At 42.3% G+C, this 20,589-nt stretch overlaps 1 protein-coding gene across 11 annotated transcripts in view; it reads right to left on the bottom strand.

Moving 5' to 3' along the window:
* Positions 1–20,589, bottom strand: part of nav3 (neuron navigator 3) — a 456,492-nt gene that overhangs the window by 90,282 nt on the left and 345,621 nt on the right. For 10 of the 11 annotated variants that reach the window (XM_071502610.1, XM_071502611.1, XM_071502609.1 and 7 more), the window contains 3 exons: positions 17,865–17,933; positions 9,481–9,623; positions 1,160–2,288 (listed from right to left, as the gene is read on the bottom strand). In XM_071502610.1, coding sequence (XP_071358711.1) covers positions 1,160–2,288; positions 9,481–9,623; positions 17,865–17,933 — 1,341 coding nt within the window. Of the gene's footprint in view, positions 1–1,159; positions 2,289–9,480; positions 9,624–17,864; positions 17,934–19,447; positions 20,201–20,589 lie in introns of those variants that run through there. The other variant, XM_071502614.1, reaches the window with a different exon arrangement.

The following is a 20,589-nucleotide window of genomic DNA, read 5'->3' as shown; positions in this document are numbered from 1 at the left end:
AAAGATGTGATAGAGACAAGAGTTAACATTTGTGTTGCTTTCCATCTCTGGAGACAGCTCCTGTTGAGTAAAGGAATGAAGTCTGATGCTAAACTCACAGCGTTTCATCTAGACTGATAAGTAAACAGCTGCTAACGCTAATGCTGGCCATGTACCAACAGCAACACTTACAAACAGCTCCTTTAATAGCTAATGTGTTTTCTTGTTAAACATTAAAAAGAAAATTTTGGAAAGGTATGTATGAGAGCTTTGGTACATCCACTTCTTCCTACACTCAGTGTTTCTGTTTACTTTTTGCTCAGTGAGTGGGAGGTCTGTGTTTTTACAGTTTCAGTTCTGGTTCCCTTCTTCATAACTGGCTATCACTCACTATCTGCCCAGGAATGATACCCACAGCAGTTTTAACTTGCTAAATGTGTGAGATTTAAGTAACGCTAACTCTCGAAAGAGGCACTGCTGAATGTGGCAGAGCTGACTGTGCACAAAGGAGGAGGTAGTCGAGAGAGGGAAGAGAAGGGGTGAAGGATTAAGCCTTGTTTAATGGGATTCCTAACTCTCTTTCTCTCCAAGCACAAAGGCATCCCAGAGACTTTGGCGGTTCCTCCGTTTTTTTTTTCTCCTGGATTACCTCTGCTGTCGCAGGAGAAAATCTGCCCTGCTGGGCAGATTTACCCACTTACTGCACCTCTGATGGCTATAAACGTCAGGATCCATGCACCAGCTGCATGCATCAAAACAACACCGGTTGAATGAAGAGCAGAGGAATGGGTTCCTGAACGCCGCAGATGTCTGGATTCTCACATCAAAGATGAAACCCAGACAGTTAAATAATAGGCTTTGGCAAGCGGCAGGCAGTGGATGCTAATTTGTCTGTGAAGAGATGTGGAGGCAAGAGCAAGATGCACAGTGGGGGGTGCCAGCTGATCACTGGGAGAACTCCAGAATTTCATGGGCTGTGAATGAGTGACTGTAATCATGTGTGTGTGAATATGTGCAGGTATGACTTTGAGAAAAAGGGTCAGTATGTTGACCTTTTGGGGGGGAAATGTGTGGGAGAGATGGAAATAAACAGCTTTTATCATTTAGTTTGTATCCTGTGGATGGTAGTGCGCGCGCGCACACACGCACACACACACACACACACACACACAGGTCTCACCTGTACATGAAGGGGGCCACAGTGGCAGTATTGGGATGGTTATGCTGCTGCTGCTGAGGAAGCTGAACCACTCCGTTCCCTCCCAGTGCTCCTCCACCTCCACCTCCTCCTCCCAGCATCCCACTGGACCCAGACAGGGCTGAGGTGCTGGTGGAGGAGGTCATGCTGGTCCGTTTTCCCTCTGGGCCTGCAATGGAGCGCTGGATGTAGAAACTTCCACCCTGCCCTCCTTTTGACAGCTTGCCTCTCTCTCCCTCTCCTCCCCGCATGTTGCCGCTGCTGTTTAAGGTGGCCTGACTTTGGGTCTGGGACTGACTCTGAGGCTTTGCTGTTGTTGTTGAGGGAGCCTTAAGTCCTGGCTTGGGGATGCCGCTGGAAGTTGATGACGTGCCCCCGTCTTTCTTTCCCGATGACGGCTTTCCCCCCTTGGGGATGAGACTGGCAATTTTGGAGGTCTTCTTGGTGGAGTCGGCAAAGGACTCACGCTCTTCTTTGGGTGGAGAGCTATCCTTAGAAGATTTCCCAGACTTGCTTTTGTCCTCCTTGTCTTTGGACGAGGCCATGGACCTACTGCTGTTGGCAGAGGCTTTTGAAAAGGAGGGGGATGAAGAGGAAGTCTTGCTAGGTGCAGCAAGGGACGATGCGGGGGTCTTGGTAGGTATTTGCTTGGCCGTAGCACTGCTACTGCCACTGCTGCACACTGAGCTTGTGGGTGTCAGTCCATCCTCACCATATTCCGACAGGTCGTCCTCCTCCTGCAGAGCCATTTCTGCAACAGACGGTGACGCTCGTGAGGCCGATCTGGGGTTAATCAGGCGGAACTTCTCCAGCATGGACCTCTGGGGTCCGCCACCGACAGCTGACCCGACTTTTGATCCATCGCTGCCATGTGTTTGAAGTCCCTCCGGGGCCTGGGGTGAAGGGGTGGTGGAGGGCGAGTGCGTTGGGCTTGCCAGCATGGACGAGGTGGCGCTGTGCTTGAGGTTCATGGACTTGCTGCGCCAGGACTTGCCGGCGGTAGGTGAGGGGATGGCAGAGGCCAGCTGCTGCCCGCTGAGGCTGGTGGGAACTGTCCCACCAATACCGCTCCCGTTCATCCCACCGGGTACTGGGATGCCCCTCACTGCTTCTGAACCAGAACAGAGAAACAGAAAGGAGCATTAAAACTGTGCTCATTTCATAAATTAAAGCATCTAATAAATAATCTTTCCAATTCAAATAATGGAGATCCAGATTACTATGGCTATTTTAGACTACTACATATCCATAAACAATGCATGCACTTTTAAATACATGTGATTCTTTTAAATTTACTGCAATTTACTTTGATTCTGTTATTGATTCAAAGATAAATGACGTCTAATTCTGGAGCATTTTTACAGTAGTAGTATTCACTGTGCAGGTAAGGATTTTCCAAGCAAACCAAAAAGTTTGCAGCAAACTCAGTCTTCCTGGATTTATCAGAGATCATTTTCAGAAGTCACAGCTGAATACTTGGCTGACTTCTTCTATGGTTTTACACACATTACACTCAAAAGTCAAGCAAAAATGGGAAACTTTCAGAGGATTTCAGTGTTGTGTGAAGCTGAGTGCTTATTCCCAGTTGGCGCAGTATCAACATCAGGCTGGGTTTAAAGAAAATATTTCACTGTTATTATTACACCAGTGTCTCAAAGGAGATTGTGCTGTATCTTCCTGTTCAGGCTCCCCACCAGTGAATTACATCTCTATAGAGGCCCGTCACAGCATGTGTGCAGGTGGGTAACAAAACAAAACAAAAAAAAACATCCACCCTGGGGTCGCTGTTCCAACATCATAAGTCTTTGATGATCAATATGTTCAATCAATATGGAGTCTGAGGATTTTTTATTAATGTTGTATTTTCAGTGCAGCCCTGGACCAATTTACTTTTTACATTTTCACACTGCTGCCTTTCCTAGACTTGTTCTCAACAGCCCTGGGAGGATGACTGGGAACGTCCTGCATTCAGCTCTAGAGCACAGCAGCAAGAGCAAAGTGAGCTTTTCCAATTGAGAGAAAGTGAACACTGCACACTCATCTAAAAAAAAACTGTTATTTATTGAGACTGTCGTGGGTGTGGAAATTGGTGTCTATGCCTCTGATCCAGGGATTTCCTCCTGGATGATTGTTCCTCATTGGAAGAAAATGGCAGCTCCTGCTCCTTTAGGGACTCACATCAAAAACAAAATTGCTTCCTGCTGTCAAACTTGCAGCAGCTGCAAACATCTGGACATCATGTCATCTACATTTAGACACTTATCTAGGCATATGGGAGAATCTACAAGGTGCATTACACTGGGTGGATTTTAGGTTCGATCATTTAAAGGAAGCCTATGGAGTTTCTTTTTCACCAACAGCAGTGCTATGGGGAAATGTTTTTTTAAGAGTTGGTCCCCTGAGTATTGGTGTGTCACACTGGATGTAAACACAATTTTTGTTTGTTGACAAGAAAACTCAACGGGGCACCTTTCTACGCACAGAAACGTGCCGCAAATACAACACAACCAAATAAAGAAACTTGCTGCAAGTAGCACAGAGGAAGTGTTTCCAGGGGACACCAAAAAGTGATGAACCCGACTGGGACTGGGATGCTTGGTGACTTTTGAAGTTAAACTCACTGAACAACAATTGTGTCCCAGCTGGGCTCATCGCTGTCACCAGTGCACCAGTCTGTTGTCGCTGGTGCTACTTGCAGCGTGTTTCTGTATTTGGTTGTGTTGTGAGTATCTGCAGCAGATGTGTTGTCAAAGAGATGAAGATGTTTTCTGAATAAGTTGCAGTGCATTGATCCCTGATTGTGTAGCTTTTTGCAGGACTACAGGAGACATTCACCCACTTTAAGTACAAATGCAGTAGCAATGAAAGTTAAAGTGTGTCCAAACTTTGGAAATAAATAAATACATCTCAAACCCTTCCAGACTTTATAACAACTGATCATGTTATCAGTGCTGCATTATGTCATAGTAAGTCAAAAGCTGTTCACGTATTCTGTAACAACTTCCTCAAACTGATTTTGCAGTATGTCTGTGTCTGTAGATGTTGAGCTTTTATCGTTTTTTTTTCAAACCATTCAAGACATCCTTCTACATTCCAACCACTTATTAAATTTGCTGGCATTTACTCCATTACAGGCCTGAGCGCTGAGCTGTGATGCATTACAAAGTTGTTTACTTGTGCCACATTTTCAGTAAAATGGTGCTTGGCAAATGTAACGTGGTGAGCCGAGCGACACACACAAACACGCACGGCACACAAACATCCGTCATGCGTGTACAATAAATGTAGTAGGGACGGCCGCTGAGCACTGACCTTTACACACACCCCACTTTTCCTGGATGGTTGATACTCAGCTCATCAGCTCCACTCTCTCCCTCCCTCTCTTCTTTATCTTACACACACACATACAAGCTTCACTACCTGGCAGTGTAGTATTTGCTTTACACCATGAGAGGAATACAGACCAACAGGAGGCAGGCGGGCATCTCCTTCTGTCTGAGATTTTAAAAACAGAGGCTTAAACAGAGGTAATAAGGAAAGGCAGAATTAGAGATGAGGCGGGAACAGGGAGTATGGAGATCCAGTGAAAGCATGAAGTTATGCACCATTAGACTGAGTGCCTGTCTGGCTGTCAGTCAGCACAGCGAGCCGGGTTCAGCTGGCTGTGAGTCACCTCCAGTCTGCAGTTTAAAGCCTCTTCAGGCAGACGGAGGGAGGAAGAGGAGGAGGAAGGTGGGGTGGGGGTGTTCGGCTTCAGCCGTGGCCGGGGCCGAGACACTTTAACCAGCTTACACTTGTGACAACGTTCTCTAAACCCTTAAAACATGCCTGAAAATGCCTCAGTGCACTGTGTCGGCTCTGGAGTGAAAAGAGCAATCTGTCAGCCTCCAACAATACATGTAGAGACCTTTCCTTACATCTTCACATGGTACTGTATGAAATGGAGTCTGGCACCAGACTGTAAATGTCCAAAAATGGCAAAAGCATTAATTTTCTTCCACATATCTTTATTATTATGATTATCATTTACCAGAACATTTACCAGAATATTCTCTGCTTTTCCTGTGAAACTGCTCTGAAACTGGTGATTTTTTTTTATGGCAGCCTTTTATGTCTGTGGCTGATCAGCAGGTGTAAAACTGCTGCTGCTAATGCTGACGGCGATCCTGAACATCTTGCTGAGATAATTTCAGAAAACAGTAACAAAATCAGCTGGCTACTGAAATATATTGGCCATCAGTTTAGCAAACAAAGCATCGACTGACTGAAACACACTGTACATATTTAAGGTATCTATATGGATAAAGAATTGATGATTTTTGATTTTAGGCCACAAATTTTATATGACCTTAAACAATGGTCTAGATAAAGGTAAAATAATTGTGTGTCCAAGATTTACATACCCCCCTTCCAGCTACTGTTAGTTGTATATCTGTATGCAATTGTTGACTATATCATAAAAATTGTGTTTTTATTAGGATTTTACTGTCTAAGAAACTGAAGTGTGAAGTCTGATTCTACATAGTGGGACTGTTGTTGACTGCATCACATTACATATTACATCTATGCACTCAGAAATTTAATATTAAAGCAGTAAAATGTGCATGTGACAGCTCTGATGTGTTGGTGAGTTGTGTGACAGTGTATCTGTACCGCAGCAGACACTCCCCTCCCCTGAACACTGGCTCTGCATATTTAAAAGGGCAGTGAACTGGCAGCCACCTCATGTTTTCCTGTTATCAGTTCGACAGATGCGATAAGTACGAACACAGACAGCCTGATCTCAGACCAGCTGAGCTACTGTGATTTAATCTTAACCAACAGTCTCACCAGGTGAACTTACAAATCAGCTCGTGTTTTGTGTTTCTTTGTGTGTGTGTGTGTGTGTGTGTGTGTGTCTGGGCTGCCATCTGATACTGATATAAACATGGATGACAGAGCATCGTTACTTGTGTTTCAAAGTGTGTGTGTGTGTGTGTCCTCTGTATTACCCCTCATCTTTAGAGATAGTGCAGTGGCCCTCAAGGCAGTTTATGAATGTGAATGAAAGCAGTTACAAGCGTTTGTGTGATTCTGTGTGTGTCTGTGTACGTGTCTGTTTGTGTCCAGTCAATTAACCCCATCTTTAGAGTCCCCCCCACCTCCTTATCTGCCCCCCCTTTCCCCACCCCAGAGGCTGTTTGAGTGCGCCACCACATTTTTCACCGTGTAGTGACTTGACGTTACCATGGCAACAGACTCTTCTTCTCTTTTTCTTTTTTTCCCCTCTGTGGCCGAGGAATGAAATGTCACTTCTTCTGGACTCTCTGCTAACAAACACACACACACACACACACAAATACACTACTGTCTACAACTAAATGCCAGATTATACACAGGAAGTCAGAGGCGTGACGCCAGGATTGAGGTGAGTATATCTGAACACACGCACAGACACACAAACCTGCAGATAGTTGTGCAGTATTCACCTTTTTCCTGTTTCACACTCTGCAGCGCTTGTTTTGGATGCATTCTGAACCCTCTCCCTCTTTAGCTGCTCCCACATTACATCACAGCTGCACAACTGCTTGCTCATCCTCATCTCTAACAAGCAGTGTAATCACCAACTTTCTTTACTCCTACTTAAATCTACTTAACAACAAAAAACAATGCCCTTTGAGGCTTCATTTCAGTTGGCTGAAGCCAATTAGATAGTTGCATGGCAACAAGAGTGATGCAATGTTGCTTGTGCCCTTTGAGTTCTTGTTGTCTCTGGTCAGAGCTTCACCGTGCGAGAGCACAGAAACAAAACAGCACTCATTTTACTTCATCTACACAGAGACGCACAATCCTACAAAACCCTCAATACTTTCATACACACTCTACAGGTCAGACCAGTCAAATGTGGTGAAATAATTATTGAGGATGAACTTGAACTAAAACTATGTATACCACCATGTTTTTAGTCCTAATACCGTATTAGTGGGAAATAAAAAAATAATAATTAAAATAAGTTTTTTTTATTTTCAGACATCATTCTCTGTTCATTTACATCCCTGTCTAGTCACTGTGGGCTGGATATTTACACAACCTAGATGATGAGTGATATAATGTGATGAAAGCTGAACATAAAAAGAATAAATAAATAAATAAAAGCTGGTAAAGCCACAAGTAAAAATGTTAAAAGGATGTAAGATCAAATGAGAGGAAGTGCGACATGACAGGAGCAAATGAAACTACCTGTAAGAGAGAAAATAAACTCAAGAAGATTAATAAAATGGCTTGTGGCAGACACTTCCTGTCTGCGTTTCTCTGTCTGCTCCGTGCTTTCACCCAGAAGCTTCTGGCTGCATCGCTGACATTTCCCAACAATTGATTTTTCTTTCTTTTCTTCTTTTCTTTTAGGCCATAACACTGTTTCATCTCCCCTGCAGTGAAGCTTCGACACCCGGAGTCTTATCTCTGCAAACTGAAGGTTTTTCTTTTGCCGCTGTTCAACTGCACTGTTTGGAAAAGACTCATCCAACCCTTTAAAAACCTGCTTTCACAGAGAATTAAAAATGATAGATTGAATCCTTTGATATTTATGATACGATATATCAGTTTCTTGATAATTTCCTCCTTAGATACAAAACTACACTTGTTCCTGCCTCCATCCACTTGTCATCTCTCACCATGAATCCCTCCCTCATCCCGTTGAGGAGCGGAGTTTCAGACAGAAAGTGGAGGGGTGAGTGAACATGTGAACTTTTAGGGCTGGAAGCAGGAGAGAATGACAGAGAGAGAGAGAGAAATTCAAAAGCAGAGTTTGCTGGAGGCTTTTTACTGCTCTCTGTGTCTGATGCCACTCACTGCCTCTCTCCTCCACCTCCCTCACCTCCCACTGATCCTCTTTCAGCTCCACACACTAAACCTCCTTGTGTTTGACTGGTCAGTGCTTTAAGATTCAAAGCAAGACCTCAGTTAGAAAACATTTGTATGATTACACATGCTGCGAGCCAAACCAAAGCAAAAAAGGTTTGTCATTATAATGTCATCATAAGCTCATCAGGACTGGTTTTAATCATTAGAACAACTCTGAGGCCTGAGACAGACTTTGATTACTGTATGATCGCTGTATGAGCCAACACCCCATGATAAATCTTAATGCTGTTACAAACACAGTGTGTGAGCCAGCAGCAGAACTTTGCAGTAATTAAAACATTGTGAGTCGATGTATTTACTCTCTACAACAGAAGGAGGCCATTAAAACAACTATTTACTTGTGAATAATCATTTTTGTGTGAAATAAAATGCCGCGCACCCTCACTCTCAAGCTACTGTGAGACCCTTTCTCAAAAACATAATCGCTCTCATTAGCTTCATCGTGCTTGACAGAGTGGCTGCCCGGATTTGCCCCTTCGGTCATCTCTCAGATGGCTCTTGCCACGCTGTGAAAATTTGTCGCTGCCATCCATTTAACAGCATCCATAATAATTCACTTGGAATAAAGAGCTGGGGATGATTCAGCAGACTGGTAAAGACTGGGGAAGTGAGAGAGTGGGCTGAGTGTGCTCAGCTCTCTGAGTCTGGTGGTGCCATCAAGTGGACAGGATGGAGAATGAACCATCAAACCATCAAACTCCACTCACTTTAAACACAGTTAAAAAAAATAATGTCAGCCCCTGTGAGTGCAGTGTCTGATTATCACACTGTTGCACACTTGAAACAAGACACACATGTTTAAATTGCACAACCTCCATCTAAAGTCTGATCTTTCTTACTTTCCTTCATGCAAAGTCATCAATTACATCATCATATGAAATCTGCCCAGCAATTACATGGTTAATACTGATACTGTGCAGAGACAGAAGTGCACTATTTGATAGATTCCCCCGCCATCTTCCTCATCACCACCTAGGACAGTGGATCTCAAAATGGGGTCTGGGGACCCCCAGAGGTCCTTGAGGGGGTTCCTGGGGGGTCCCCACCAAAAACGGAATCATTTATTTTCACTATAATTCCATCCATAAGTAACACAATGACAGAATGTAAGAATATTTCGGTCACGTGTTTCAAACACTTTGTATAATAAAACATCTAAAAGCAAAAGTCTTATCAGTTATGGGTGTGTGGTCTAATTTGTGTCACTTCAGGGGTCCTTGATGTGAAAAAGGTTGAGAACCACTCACCTAAAAGACTGTAACAATGTAGTGTCACAATTTTTTTTTTCTGTGAGTGCCTGTGCCCCCCTCTAACAAGATGCTGCCCTGGGCAGCTGACCATGTCGCCCATATCTGAACCCTCCATGGTGTAAGTGTGTGTGCTCCGGTCGCCCTCCTCACCTCTGTCATTGCCACTGGCATACTGAAGAGGCTTGCTCTTGTCGATGCTGTTGAAGCTCTGGCTGCGTCGGTTGAGGTTGGATGAGCCTGGGCTCCTGGAGGCCCCGCTGCCTGCAGCAGGTACCCTGGAGGGCCCCGGTAACCTGCAAGGGCCAATGCAGAAAGGGGAAAGGTTTAAAGGTTAAAATTACACCCAGGAGCTTTAGCTTTATAAAAATGGCGCGAGGCAGAGCTGATCCTGGGTCAGAAACATGTTAAAAGTCATGCTAATGGTCAGCGGTGGGAGGATGAAATAATTTCTCACTTGCCGTCATGACCTGACTGAAAGTGTAATTCTCTGCCTCCACCCACCTGAGATTCTTCCTTCTTACTTCACAGCAGCTTCGCTTCAGGCAAGGTTTTTAATAAACACAAACTTCTCCGTTGCAGACAAATCGATGCTGATAAATGTCCATGCTTTAAAGGATAAGTTCACTCAAGTCACTGGCTGCTGTTACTGCTCCTCTTCTCCATTCTATCAATGAAGTGATCCTTCAAGTGATGGGGGACTAAATCCACAGATCTCCTTCAACAGAAAAACAACTTCCAAATTCAGCTGAAGTAAATATGCAGCTTCACTCGTCAGGCTTCTACAGACAGCTGGGAATTTTCCTATTTTCTCATTTTCCCTTTGTGTTTTCTCAGACAGCATTTCCTTGCTGAACCATGGCAGAAAGATAATAACAAAAGCAGGAATTTGGAACTAAAAACACAACAACTCTAACAGATATCCAGTTGATTTGTGTGAGTCAAACTGCTGAAGCTTCAGATTAGCTTCATCTGACCTGCACAGAAAGACGACTATGGATTTAGTCTCCCTTTAATTACAATTAAAATAGCCTCAAACAGTGATCTTTCCAGTCCCAACCTGTGGGATGGGGCCCACTGGTGGGCTGAGAAGGTATTGCAAGTGGGCTGACAAATGATTTGCAAAACAGAACAATTTAGGTTTATATATATGTATATGTGTATGTATAAAACTCCAAACATGCTCCTCTTCTCAGTCCACCTGTCTACCTTCTTCAGCTCAGGGATGGCATGCATCCCTGAGCATGAATTGCTCAGGGATACATGTATTATTGTATTGTAAATGTTTTTTCTTCTTTTCTTCTTTTATTAAATGATAAGCCAATGATAGGAAGTAGTACTACACTTGTTTGCTGTCTCAGTCTGATTGTGCACTAAAACATCACATCCATGGCAAAAAGGACAGATGGAGAAGCAACAAGTGATCTCCCCTCTGTCAAAAAATAAATAAAAAGAGAAATTGAGCTTCCCCTGTTTTCAGTTCAGTGCTGTACTGTATGTTTAGCTGTTCTCGTTAAAATAAAAAGTACTCTGAGGAGGCATTATGTGGCCTCCATATTGTAATGGGTTGGATGTGGGATGCCAGCATGTTTAAGAATTCCAGGTGGGCCTTGAGATGGAAAAGGCTGGAAAACCAACCACTGCTTTAAATCTTAGAAAATCAGCTAGGACTGAAAAACAAGTGTCACTCTGGTTTGAAAAAAAGACCGAGCACAAGTCAGACCTGGCTGCAGTGAAAAAAACAGAACAGACAGTCTGGTATAAGTTGAAAGGCTCCTTCTGTTGTGTCTTGAATAGTAAACCTGAGCTGAGTGTGTGAGTGTGTGGATGAAAGAAGGAGGTGAACTTGGTAAAAATGGAACTCTCTCAGTGACACATAATCCACACAGATACAACTGTCCCCCTCAGTAAACGCTGTAGGAGGGAAAAAGAAGCTTAAGTGGTTCGAGACATTTTTTGTGTCCTTTATTGTGTTCTCCCTCGCTCACCCTCCTGCCATCTATTGTTACATACTGCAACTCTTCATTTCTTTTATGACTTGTTGTATAGAGAAAGAAAGGCTAACACACACACACACACACACCTGCTGGAAGGTTTGTGTTTTCACTCTCACATAATCACAGTCAAAGCTGCCAGTGTCAAATGCTGATTTGCCATGCTGCAGCTGGAGGATTTTCACGACTCTCAGGAGAGCGCTAAAATAATTACACCATCAAAAACCTGTTGTTATGGCGCAATAACTTTACATTGCAGTTTTTTGTGCACTTTGCCAGATGCTTTCACTCTTCTGTTTGTTAGCAAGTCGTTTCAAAAACACATCTGGCAGCTGGTTCGAAGGATCACGACAAAATTTATGACAACTTTCATTTATTTCTACAATTAATCTTCACAGTCATGGTTGGATGTGATTCTGAAGATCATGTTTTATGCCACAATGTAGGTGTCCATACTCCATACCATACTATATATATATAGTATGGTATATATATATATATATATATATATATATATATATATATATGTATACACACACACACAATACATGTGTAGATTTCTCTCTCTCAATCTCCATCAAGTGGAATCCAGTTGAAATGCATGTGCAAGTATAAAAAGACAAGAGCAGCACAATACAAAAACATAGCCCAAGAGCTGAAGGACTGCAGGGAACACACACACACACACACACACACACACACACACACGCAAAAGTAAGAGGCAAGGTGGGAGTAGAGACAGGTAATGCTGGGCCTTGACTGAAGACCTTGCTTGCATCAGAGGGCTGTAGGTGTTTCCATTCACGGCCTGCTCTTGTTCAGTATAAAGAGGGAAAAGGAGAAACCTTGAATAGATTCAAACAACTTCCTGTCTGTCTGTCTCCTCTGCCTGAAAGCTGTCGTGATGTCCTTTAACAAAGATAATCGATTCGCCACGGCGAATATGTCACTCGTGTCTGTGTTGCAGATGGAGCCGAGATGTCGGAGGGGGAAAGTTTTTTTAGTGATGGAATCCTGAAGTGGTCAAAACCTCTCAGCGGAGAAAAACTTATTTCATATGTTCCATTTTCTCTTTCAGGCCTTTACTTAATAGAATAAACAAATAGAAGGACAGATCGACATGTAGCAGGAATAAAAGACATATCTTCCTGCACTGTTTGCACTGCTCTTTTATTCCTCTGTGACACAAAAACAGCCACGATGATGAAGTTCATGTGGGAAGACAAAGTTCATTACTCTCACACTCAGCACTTCCTGCTTTCGAGTTGAGTCAGGTCAACTTTATTTTGACTTGTCACACTGACTCCATGTGTTAGGTGATATGAGAGTATCAGCCTACAGCTAAAGCCCTTGGTCTTTTATTTCCCTGATGTATCCTTGAACACTTGTGGGTCAGTAACACAGCAGAATAAAAGCTGGTGATCTGCCCTCTGGAACCACATGGATCTGGAACAGATTTTACGCTGAGGAAGAGTCCAAATAAAAATGAACAAGAGATGACAGATAGAAAAAAAAAGCCCATCCTGCAATTAAAACAGTGGTGCTGCTCCCTCCTGTCTCTGAAATGCTCTTCATGGACCCTATTTCGCACAGTCTACAACCCTTCATGTTATGCATAAGGTAGATTAAATTTGTGCAACATCTTAGGTTTCACCTTTCTAATAGTCCATTTATGATAATGACTCCATCGAATTTAATTCTGGAAATAGAAAACCACACAATGAAGTAACCTGCTACTGAAAACACTTCGCGTTGCTGCACCTTTTTCACATATCATACAAGTCAAATGTCACATGTCAAATTTTCACCCAAAAATCACCCAATATCACAAATCAGAAATTTGGCTCAAGGGACTTTCTAAACAACCTGTTCATTATTACAACATCCTCTGTCCTAAGAACCTTGAATAAGACGGGGAAAAATGGGGAAGACAACTCTATTAACTGATGTGAGTAAAGCAAATTATGCTTTTAGCATATGCTTAAACTATAAAATGTCAGCATTCTACTATTGCAGCAGAGGGACTTGAATGGTTTATAATTGCAAAAAAAGGAGTTTACTTTGGGTGTCTCCCTCAAAAAATAGAACAAGGCTCAGCGATTAAGCAACCTGCACAGCATGAAGCCACAGCAAAACTGCCTAATAAGTCAGTTCGTGTGCTGAGAACTGCAAACAATGTTTCATGCCGACAATTGTGCAGAAATAAAATGTGCTCCGGTGCAAAAACCTGACATCAAGAAGCAGCAAATGTGCAAGTCCTGTACACTAAGTTCCTCTGAATTTTCCTCCTCCTGCTTTCACGTCTCGCTGCGTGTCCACAGAAGTGACAACAGACTGCAGACAGCAGACTGTTCAGAGATGCTGATCCAGGTCTGAGAGCACAGACTTGGTGCTCTGCCTGGGAGATCTCACTGAGCTGCAGCCAGAGGTGGTCCTTGGCCCGGAGCTGAGGCCGCCTCACTGGGCTGACACAGATGGAGTGGTACAGTCGCAACCGCATACTGTAATCCACAGCAGAGAGAGACAGAGAGAGAGAGAGAGAGAGAGAGAGGGCAAAGAGAGCAGTAGAGCAAAGAAGAGAGAAATATGTCACAACAAGACAGAACCAACCTCAGTGACCCTCACACACGTGCATCCACACACAAATGCACTGATAATAGAAGCTTTAGTGCTACTAAAGAACAAGAGAGAGAGAATACAAGAGAACAAGAGATACATTAAAAGAAAATAAACAAAGATGAATGAAAAGAACAAAAGAAGTGAAAAGATGGAAGAGGAAATGATGCAGAGAGGATGAGACTCAGAGAGCAGATACTGTAGCTGCAAACCCAGACGGGAGACAGTGAAAGATAAATAGTGGGAAAATTAGTGGGAGATTGAGGCAATTCAGATGGAAATCAGAGGTAGTCCCTTTTATCATCAGATTCTTTCATCTTCCAAAATACATGTTTGATAATGCATCAGCAAAATGGTGCCGGAGAGGGGAATATGGTGGAAATTCTGGACAGGGATTTTGTTTTGGGACAGACTTAGGGCACTGGAAAGCTCTGCCTGCTGCAAGTGAAGTGAAGAAGAGAAGACATCACATTATTCAGCCTGTCAGTCACCCGGCTATCAGCAATAGTTCTTGCAGAGGAGAGAGCATTTCCTATTCATTTCCCCTGCCAGTGAAACAAAAAATCAACCATGTGTCTAATTCTTACAAGAACATTCTAACGTCCTTCAAGGCAAAGTCAACATCACCTCTGGCTTATTAAAACAGAAGAAAGACACCACCAGTTGGCAGGTGGCCAACAAGCTGTTCGACATCACCCCCTGCTGCATTGGTGATGAACTTTGAGGGCCACACCAGAGTTTTACATCCTCTCCCACTTCACAGTCCGTCCTCTGCTTTAGAAATTCTAATGTAGTTTTGTACTGTTCCAGGCTGCCATCGATCTGCATTCATTTCTGTAATTTATGAAAATCAATGAGCAGACTATTGAAACACTGAGAAAAAATAGTGCAGACTTATGTTTACTGTGATGGATAACACAACTCAAGTGTCACGTCTGCTAATTAAGTATGAACAAAATCAATGGAAATCAATAGCTGCATGGAGCTGTAGGAAAAATATGTTAAAGCGCAAGACTGCAACTGTAAAAGTTTGTACGGATGGGGACAAAACCTGAAAAAATAAAACAAAACAAAAAACTGTGGTATTGTCCTTTTAAGGCTACATAAGTGTACGGTACACAGCACTGAAGTGCCAGGAGAGTATATCTAGTGCTGTGTGTGGGTGAGCCTGGGGGGAGTCAGTGTGTAACGACAGCCCTGTTAGTTTGTAGTAAGGCTGTAGCTATCAATTATTTTAGTAATCAAGTATTCTACCAATTATTCCATCGATTAATCAACTACTTTTGTCTTATTAAAGAATAAGACATAAGAAAACAATAGAATATAAAAAATCTATATAGAATATATAGAATATTTTATATAAATTCTAAAACATATAGAATATAGAAAATAGAAAAGAAAGAAAGACAACATTGTTATTGCTTAAATTGCTGCAATATTATCTGTCAAAAATAAATTCAGCTCACTCTTCTCTCCTGTGTGTTCGTGTCTGTGTGATGACATCACCTGAACAGAAAGGTAAACTCATCTGACAGTGTAAAAGGAGTCAAACGCCTTTTTTAGCAGAACCTAACGTGAGTTAAATTAAACACAGTAATTAACCACAGTTATAGTGATAATTAAAAAAACGGTAATACTACAGTAACACATCTGTCATGTGATTTAGCGTGAAACCGCTAACTGTTTCATCTCTAACAGTAACTGCTGAGCGGTCATATGGATTCAACAAAGCTTTGATGCAAATAATTTGCCTCTATTACCTTCACGAATCAAGTTAATCGAGTTTCTTGAGGAATCGTTTCAGCCTCAGTCCACCCCAGTTTGTAGTCACACTAGGTATATTTGGATCACTGTAAAACTCTTTCAGTGCCATTTAGGCCACATGTCCTCATCAAAGAGAACTGTAGCATGGTTAAACACAGATGAAACAAAGTAAGATTCTGTGACATGAAGTTAACCATTATGAAGGCGGCAGAAATGAAAGAAAAGCTCTGTGTTGATACAGAGTCTCATAGTCAGAAGACATAACATCACAAAAGTCACCAGGGGCAACCTAACCTGCTGTCTCTGACATGTGCTTATTTAGCCTTTTCTCTATGTACACTTTAAAACTATAGCAAGGAACACTTCTCCTGACAAAGTAACGTGAGTGGTAACATACCAAAACAAAAATACAACACAGTGGGTATGTTTCTGCAGCTGTTAGGAATAAAGCTATACCAGTAAAAAGTGCAGTTGCTGTTGTAAAAGGATAGTTCCTTTAGCTCAGGCTAATGAGCACAATGTCAAATAAAGACCGCAGAAAGAACTTTAGCACCTTGAGGGAAACATTTTTTCACAAATTCAGGAGATACATAAACTGTTGTCCCATTTTGGAAGTGCTAAAAGTTTCTTACTTCAGGAAGGAGAGGAGGAGAATTCATGGTGGTAAAGAAACAATAAGAATCACATGGCAACAGAGGGACGCTTACACTGTCTCTGACCTAAAACTGTTTTTTATGTATGTGTTGCGTGCATATCTTCATCACCATGTAGGAATTAAAGAGCTATTTCTGCAGAGCAGCAGCAGCAGCAGTGAGGTTTGTTGTCAGTGCTGTGAGAGGGCAGATTACCACCCATAGGGCTGGAGCTGCTGGCTGCAGCATTTTTGCCATTGCTCAGTGGCGGCTGGAGAGGAATTATTTGCCAGCACGCTGGTTCCCACTGCTTCTGAGCTGGAACAAATGCTGCAAGCATCAGACAACTGGACTCTGGGGTGTGCACATACAGTATGTGTGGGTGCATGTCTGATATGAACATATGTGTGTAGTATGCCTTTGTATCTGTGTGGTTTTTGGTCTTATGCACATACAGTCTCTCAGACTTTTAGACTGTGCACATGCCCAAATCTGTGCATGAGTGTCAGAGCCTGCACGCTTACACTTAGTGTGTGTGTGTGTGTGTGTGTGTGTGTGTGTGTGATTGGTTTGCCATCTCACACACGACACCTTGTAGGAGTTGAAGCCTGTGGTTCCCTGACTCGAAGCTACAGCCCAGAGCTGATACAAAGAGTGTTATAATAAAAACGTCTGGCAGCTCATTTAGCAACAGCTTCTTTGCAAAGCTGTGTATTCTCAAAGGACACGTCACACAGAGCAGCACTACTGAAGTAGTAAAAGACCTGGACTGAGGACACAGATTAACACGGTTTAAGTGCAGGTAAACTATGCGTGTGAAAGCTTTTCATGGTGACTTTCACTTTCATTTCTTTTTACAGCAAATAATTCACTGCTCTGTTAATGCACTACTACAGCAGTCACAGTCAAATCGTGACTGACATGTTTCTTTTCACATTCCATCAAGGAGGTTATGTTTTCACCTGTGTCTGTTGGTTTGTTTGTCAGCAGGATTTCACAAAATAACTGAACTGATTTGCCCCAAACTTGGTTTTTAAATTTGGGGGCAGATCCAGATTCTTTACTATGAATTAAAATTTTTTTCTACAAAGTCTGGTGTACGTTTTTTGACATTTGCCTTGTTGGAGGTCTGAGTGCCTTTCTACTTGTTTGTGTGTTCAGCTACAGTATGACAGTTTTCAACTTGAATACAGCTGCTTTAAGTTTTTCTTTGACGTGGTGAAATTAATTTCAAAAAGACGTTGTCATTTATTGTAATTATCAGTATTTGGTTACTTGTGCTTGTAGCTCATTGAGAGAGACTGTTCACTGAGGCACTGCTGAGACACAGCTACACCCTGCTGAAGCATCTTATAGTGAAACACCAAATCCCTATCAGCTGTTCTCTAGCTGACCCTGACCTTTGACCACTGACCCACCCTTTGGTGGTAATAGAGTGTCACAAAAAACATGAAAACATCACCAAAAAAATGGACTAATGTGTGAAGGGATGCAAAATAACAGCTACATGAATTTCTTTTTCCATATTTACCTTGTGTTCTTCTTCTGTGGTGATCCTATTCCACTATGGCCCGGAGGACTTGCATATCGTGCTGTGAGACTGAGGAGAGAGCAGAGATGACAGACTGTTAACGCACTTAGACGAGGAATGAGACCAGCGTCTTGCTGGAATTTTCTTAATCCATGCCTTAATGTAATAATGTGAGTGAGAGGAGGCATTCAGATATAAGCAGTGAGAGGAAAACTGAGAGATAAGCAGGGAGAGAAAAGAAGAACCACATGGTACATACTGCAGAACGCCAGCGAACATTTCTTTGATTTATTCACATGATGGCTCGCACATGTTTATTACCACACGCGCATGACTAAGCCAGTAACATCCATTTATAGGGCCGCCCAGATGAAATGGCCCAAAAAACTTTCACAATCAATTTCTTGTAGGCACTGTTTGAAGAAAGCCCAAAAACACACTACACACGAGGCGGAGGCAAAGGAAATACCCACTGCACCAGTCACAGTTTATAACCCAACACTCACTGTTAGTCATTCACAGAGACGGGAATTAACACTGGCTGTTACAGGCGGGCTGCTGCATTCATGTATGACAGGAAGTAGTTAAGCTACTTGTAGAGTACTCTATGAACAAAGGGATGTCTTTAATCATCATACCTACACCCTGTAAACAATGAAAAGTCAGAGGCCAGGTGGCAAGACTGTTTATTCCTCTGTGTAAATGTCCCGTGTTGAGTGTATGACTTGCAAACCACAGTATCACAAACTGAATGACCCGACCGTCTGTTGAAAGTTACTCTCTCTATCATCCAGACATACAGTATATTCTTTCTTTAGCTAGTAGCCCTAAATGCCTTTGGGAAACATTCTTCTTTATGGGTGATATATTGCTAAGCAACAAATGAAAACCAACGACAAACATTTTTACATTAACATTAAATTTTCATTTCTGCAAGTGAGGAAATACGAAGGGTTTTTTTGATGGACATTCAAGCTAACTGCTCCTTTGCTAGCAAAATGTTAGCATTATCACAGAAGTGGCAACTGTTGCTTCCTTTCTCACTTTGTTCACAAAGAAATAAAAAATTAAAATGTTCGTTAACACACAAAATGCATAAACAGAAGTTACACATAGAGTAAGAGGTAACTAAACCAAAATATATTACTGGCAGTGTTGTGGCAGGCTCAGCTAATCAATGCTAACGTTATTAGTTTGCTAAATGGATTTAAAGCTTCAAATTTAGCTGCAGTTAACATAGTCTGACCTTTTTTTGAAGGCATGTGCAGACATACACAACAATTTCACTGTGTAATTAAAATGAATTAAACAAATAAATAAATAAATGATGAAAATAACCACAGGTATAATTGAATTTCAAAAGCAGCTTCACTGTTTGGTCACAGTAGCTGTTATTAACATAAAGTCAGCTAACTTGAAGAATCTATTCCCAACAAATGCTAATGGTACTTCACACCTACCATCCTGGTAACAGAGCACTGACACACACTCCCCCTGTTCAGCTGTTTTGACATACTACAGATGAATAATTTTACGGAAAGAAGAAGAAGGAATTGCAGCTAATTTTAGACTTTGACTCGTACCTTCCACAGGCTGACCAGAGATAGAAACCTCTCAGTTTTCCTCTCAGTTCCTCTTGAGGATGGAGCCGCAGTCGTTCAACAAGAGGCTCGGCAGGAAAACCATTTTAAAACCGTCCTCTACAAACACCAGAGCTTCAACTGGAGGACAGAGGAAGCAACATACACCAGCAGTCTGTTCAGGCGTCCTTCTTCTCTGACAACGGGGAACAACTTGTTCTCTGTTTTGTGATTGTGGGCTGCTGGTTTGGCGTTGGTGAGTGAAAGTGGACACAGACAATAAACTACCTATACTGGGTGTCTGAATGACGCACGGCAATCATTGCATCTCATTTTCTGCTTTTAGTGCGCACTTCTCAGCTTTGCATAAACAAATGTCAACAACTCTGAAATCAGACTTTTACATTTTCACTTTTACATGTCACACCCCGACCAGAGTGAATCAAAAATGAGTTCAGCAACCACAGAAACAACAATAAAAATATTGCTTTCAGTAGGACATTTGAAAACGTATGAACTATTTTATGAACCCCATCAAGAAACTGGTCAGTTTTATAAAAGTCTATTCCTGATAGCTTCTTATTCAAGCATCCTTTCCTCTTATGCAGACGTGGTATAGAGGCAAGTCTGCAACAGGCCTCGCTGAAGTGATTTCAATCAATAAACTGAATAAACTTTATCATTCTGTAGAATCAAAGTGCCCGTCACAAAGCTACAGTGTGATATTTAGTGCTTTGTTCAGAGAAGTCAGACTGTAAACGACAAGGATCTTTTACGAAAGTGAGCAAAATTGTAATTAGTACAAGCACTGCATATCCCCACACACACACACACACACACACACACACACACACACACACACACACACACAGATACACACACAGTCTCTCACTATTTATATCTCTCCCTCCAGACAATTAACCTCACTTTCAAACCACCTGTGATGAAGTGCAGACTCACTCTACATTTCTAATTGACCTTGCAGGTTTTCATGATGCAACGTTTTACTAACGAGCTTCAGAGCAGACAGCTGAACACACAGGAAGCAAGTTCGGGGCAGTTTCCCATTATAGTAGCAAGCACCTTTGTATCACGTTATTAATGAACTATATGATACATGGCATGTCAGTTAATGATGTCTGGCA

Source organism: Trachinotus anak, unplaced genomic scaffold (genome assembly GCF_046630095.1).
Source record: "Trachinotus anak isolate AG129_WGS33_773 ecotype Australia unplaced genomic scaffold, CSIRO_AGI_Tana_v1 ptg000018l, whole genome shotgun sequence".
NCBI classification, from domain to species: domain Eukaryota; kingdom Metazoa; phylum Chordata; class Actinopteri; order Carangiformes; family Carangidae; genus Trachinotus; species Trachinotus anak.
Note: the sequence above shows the minus strand (reverse complement) of the source record. Positions and strands in the feature narration are given on the sequence as shown.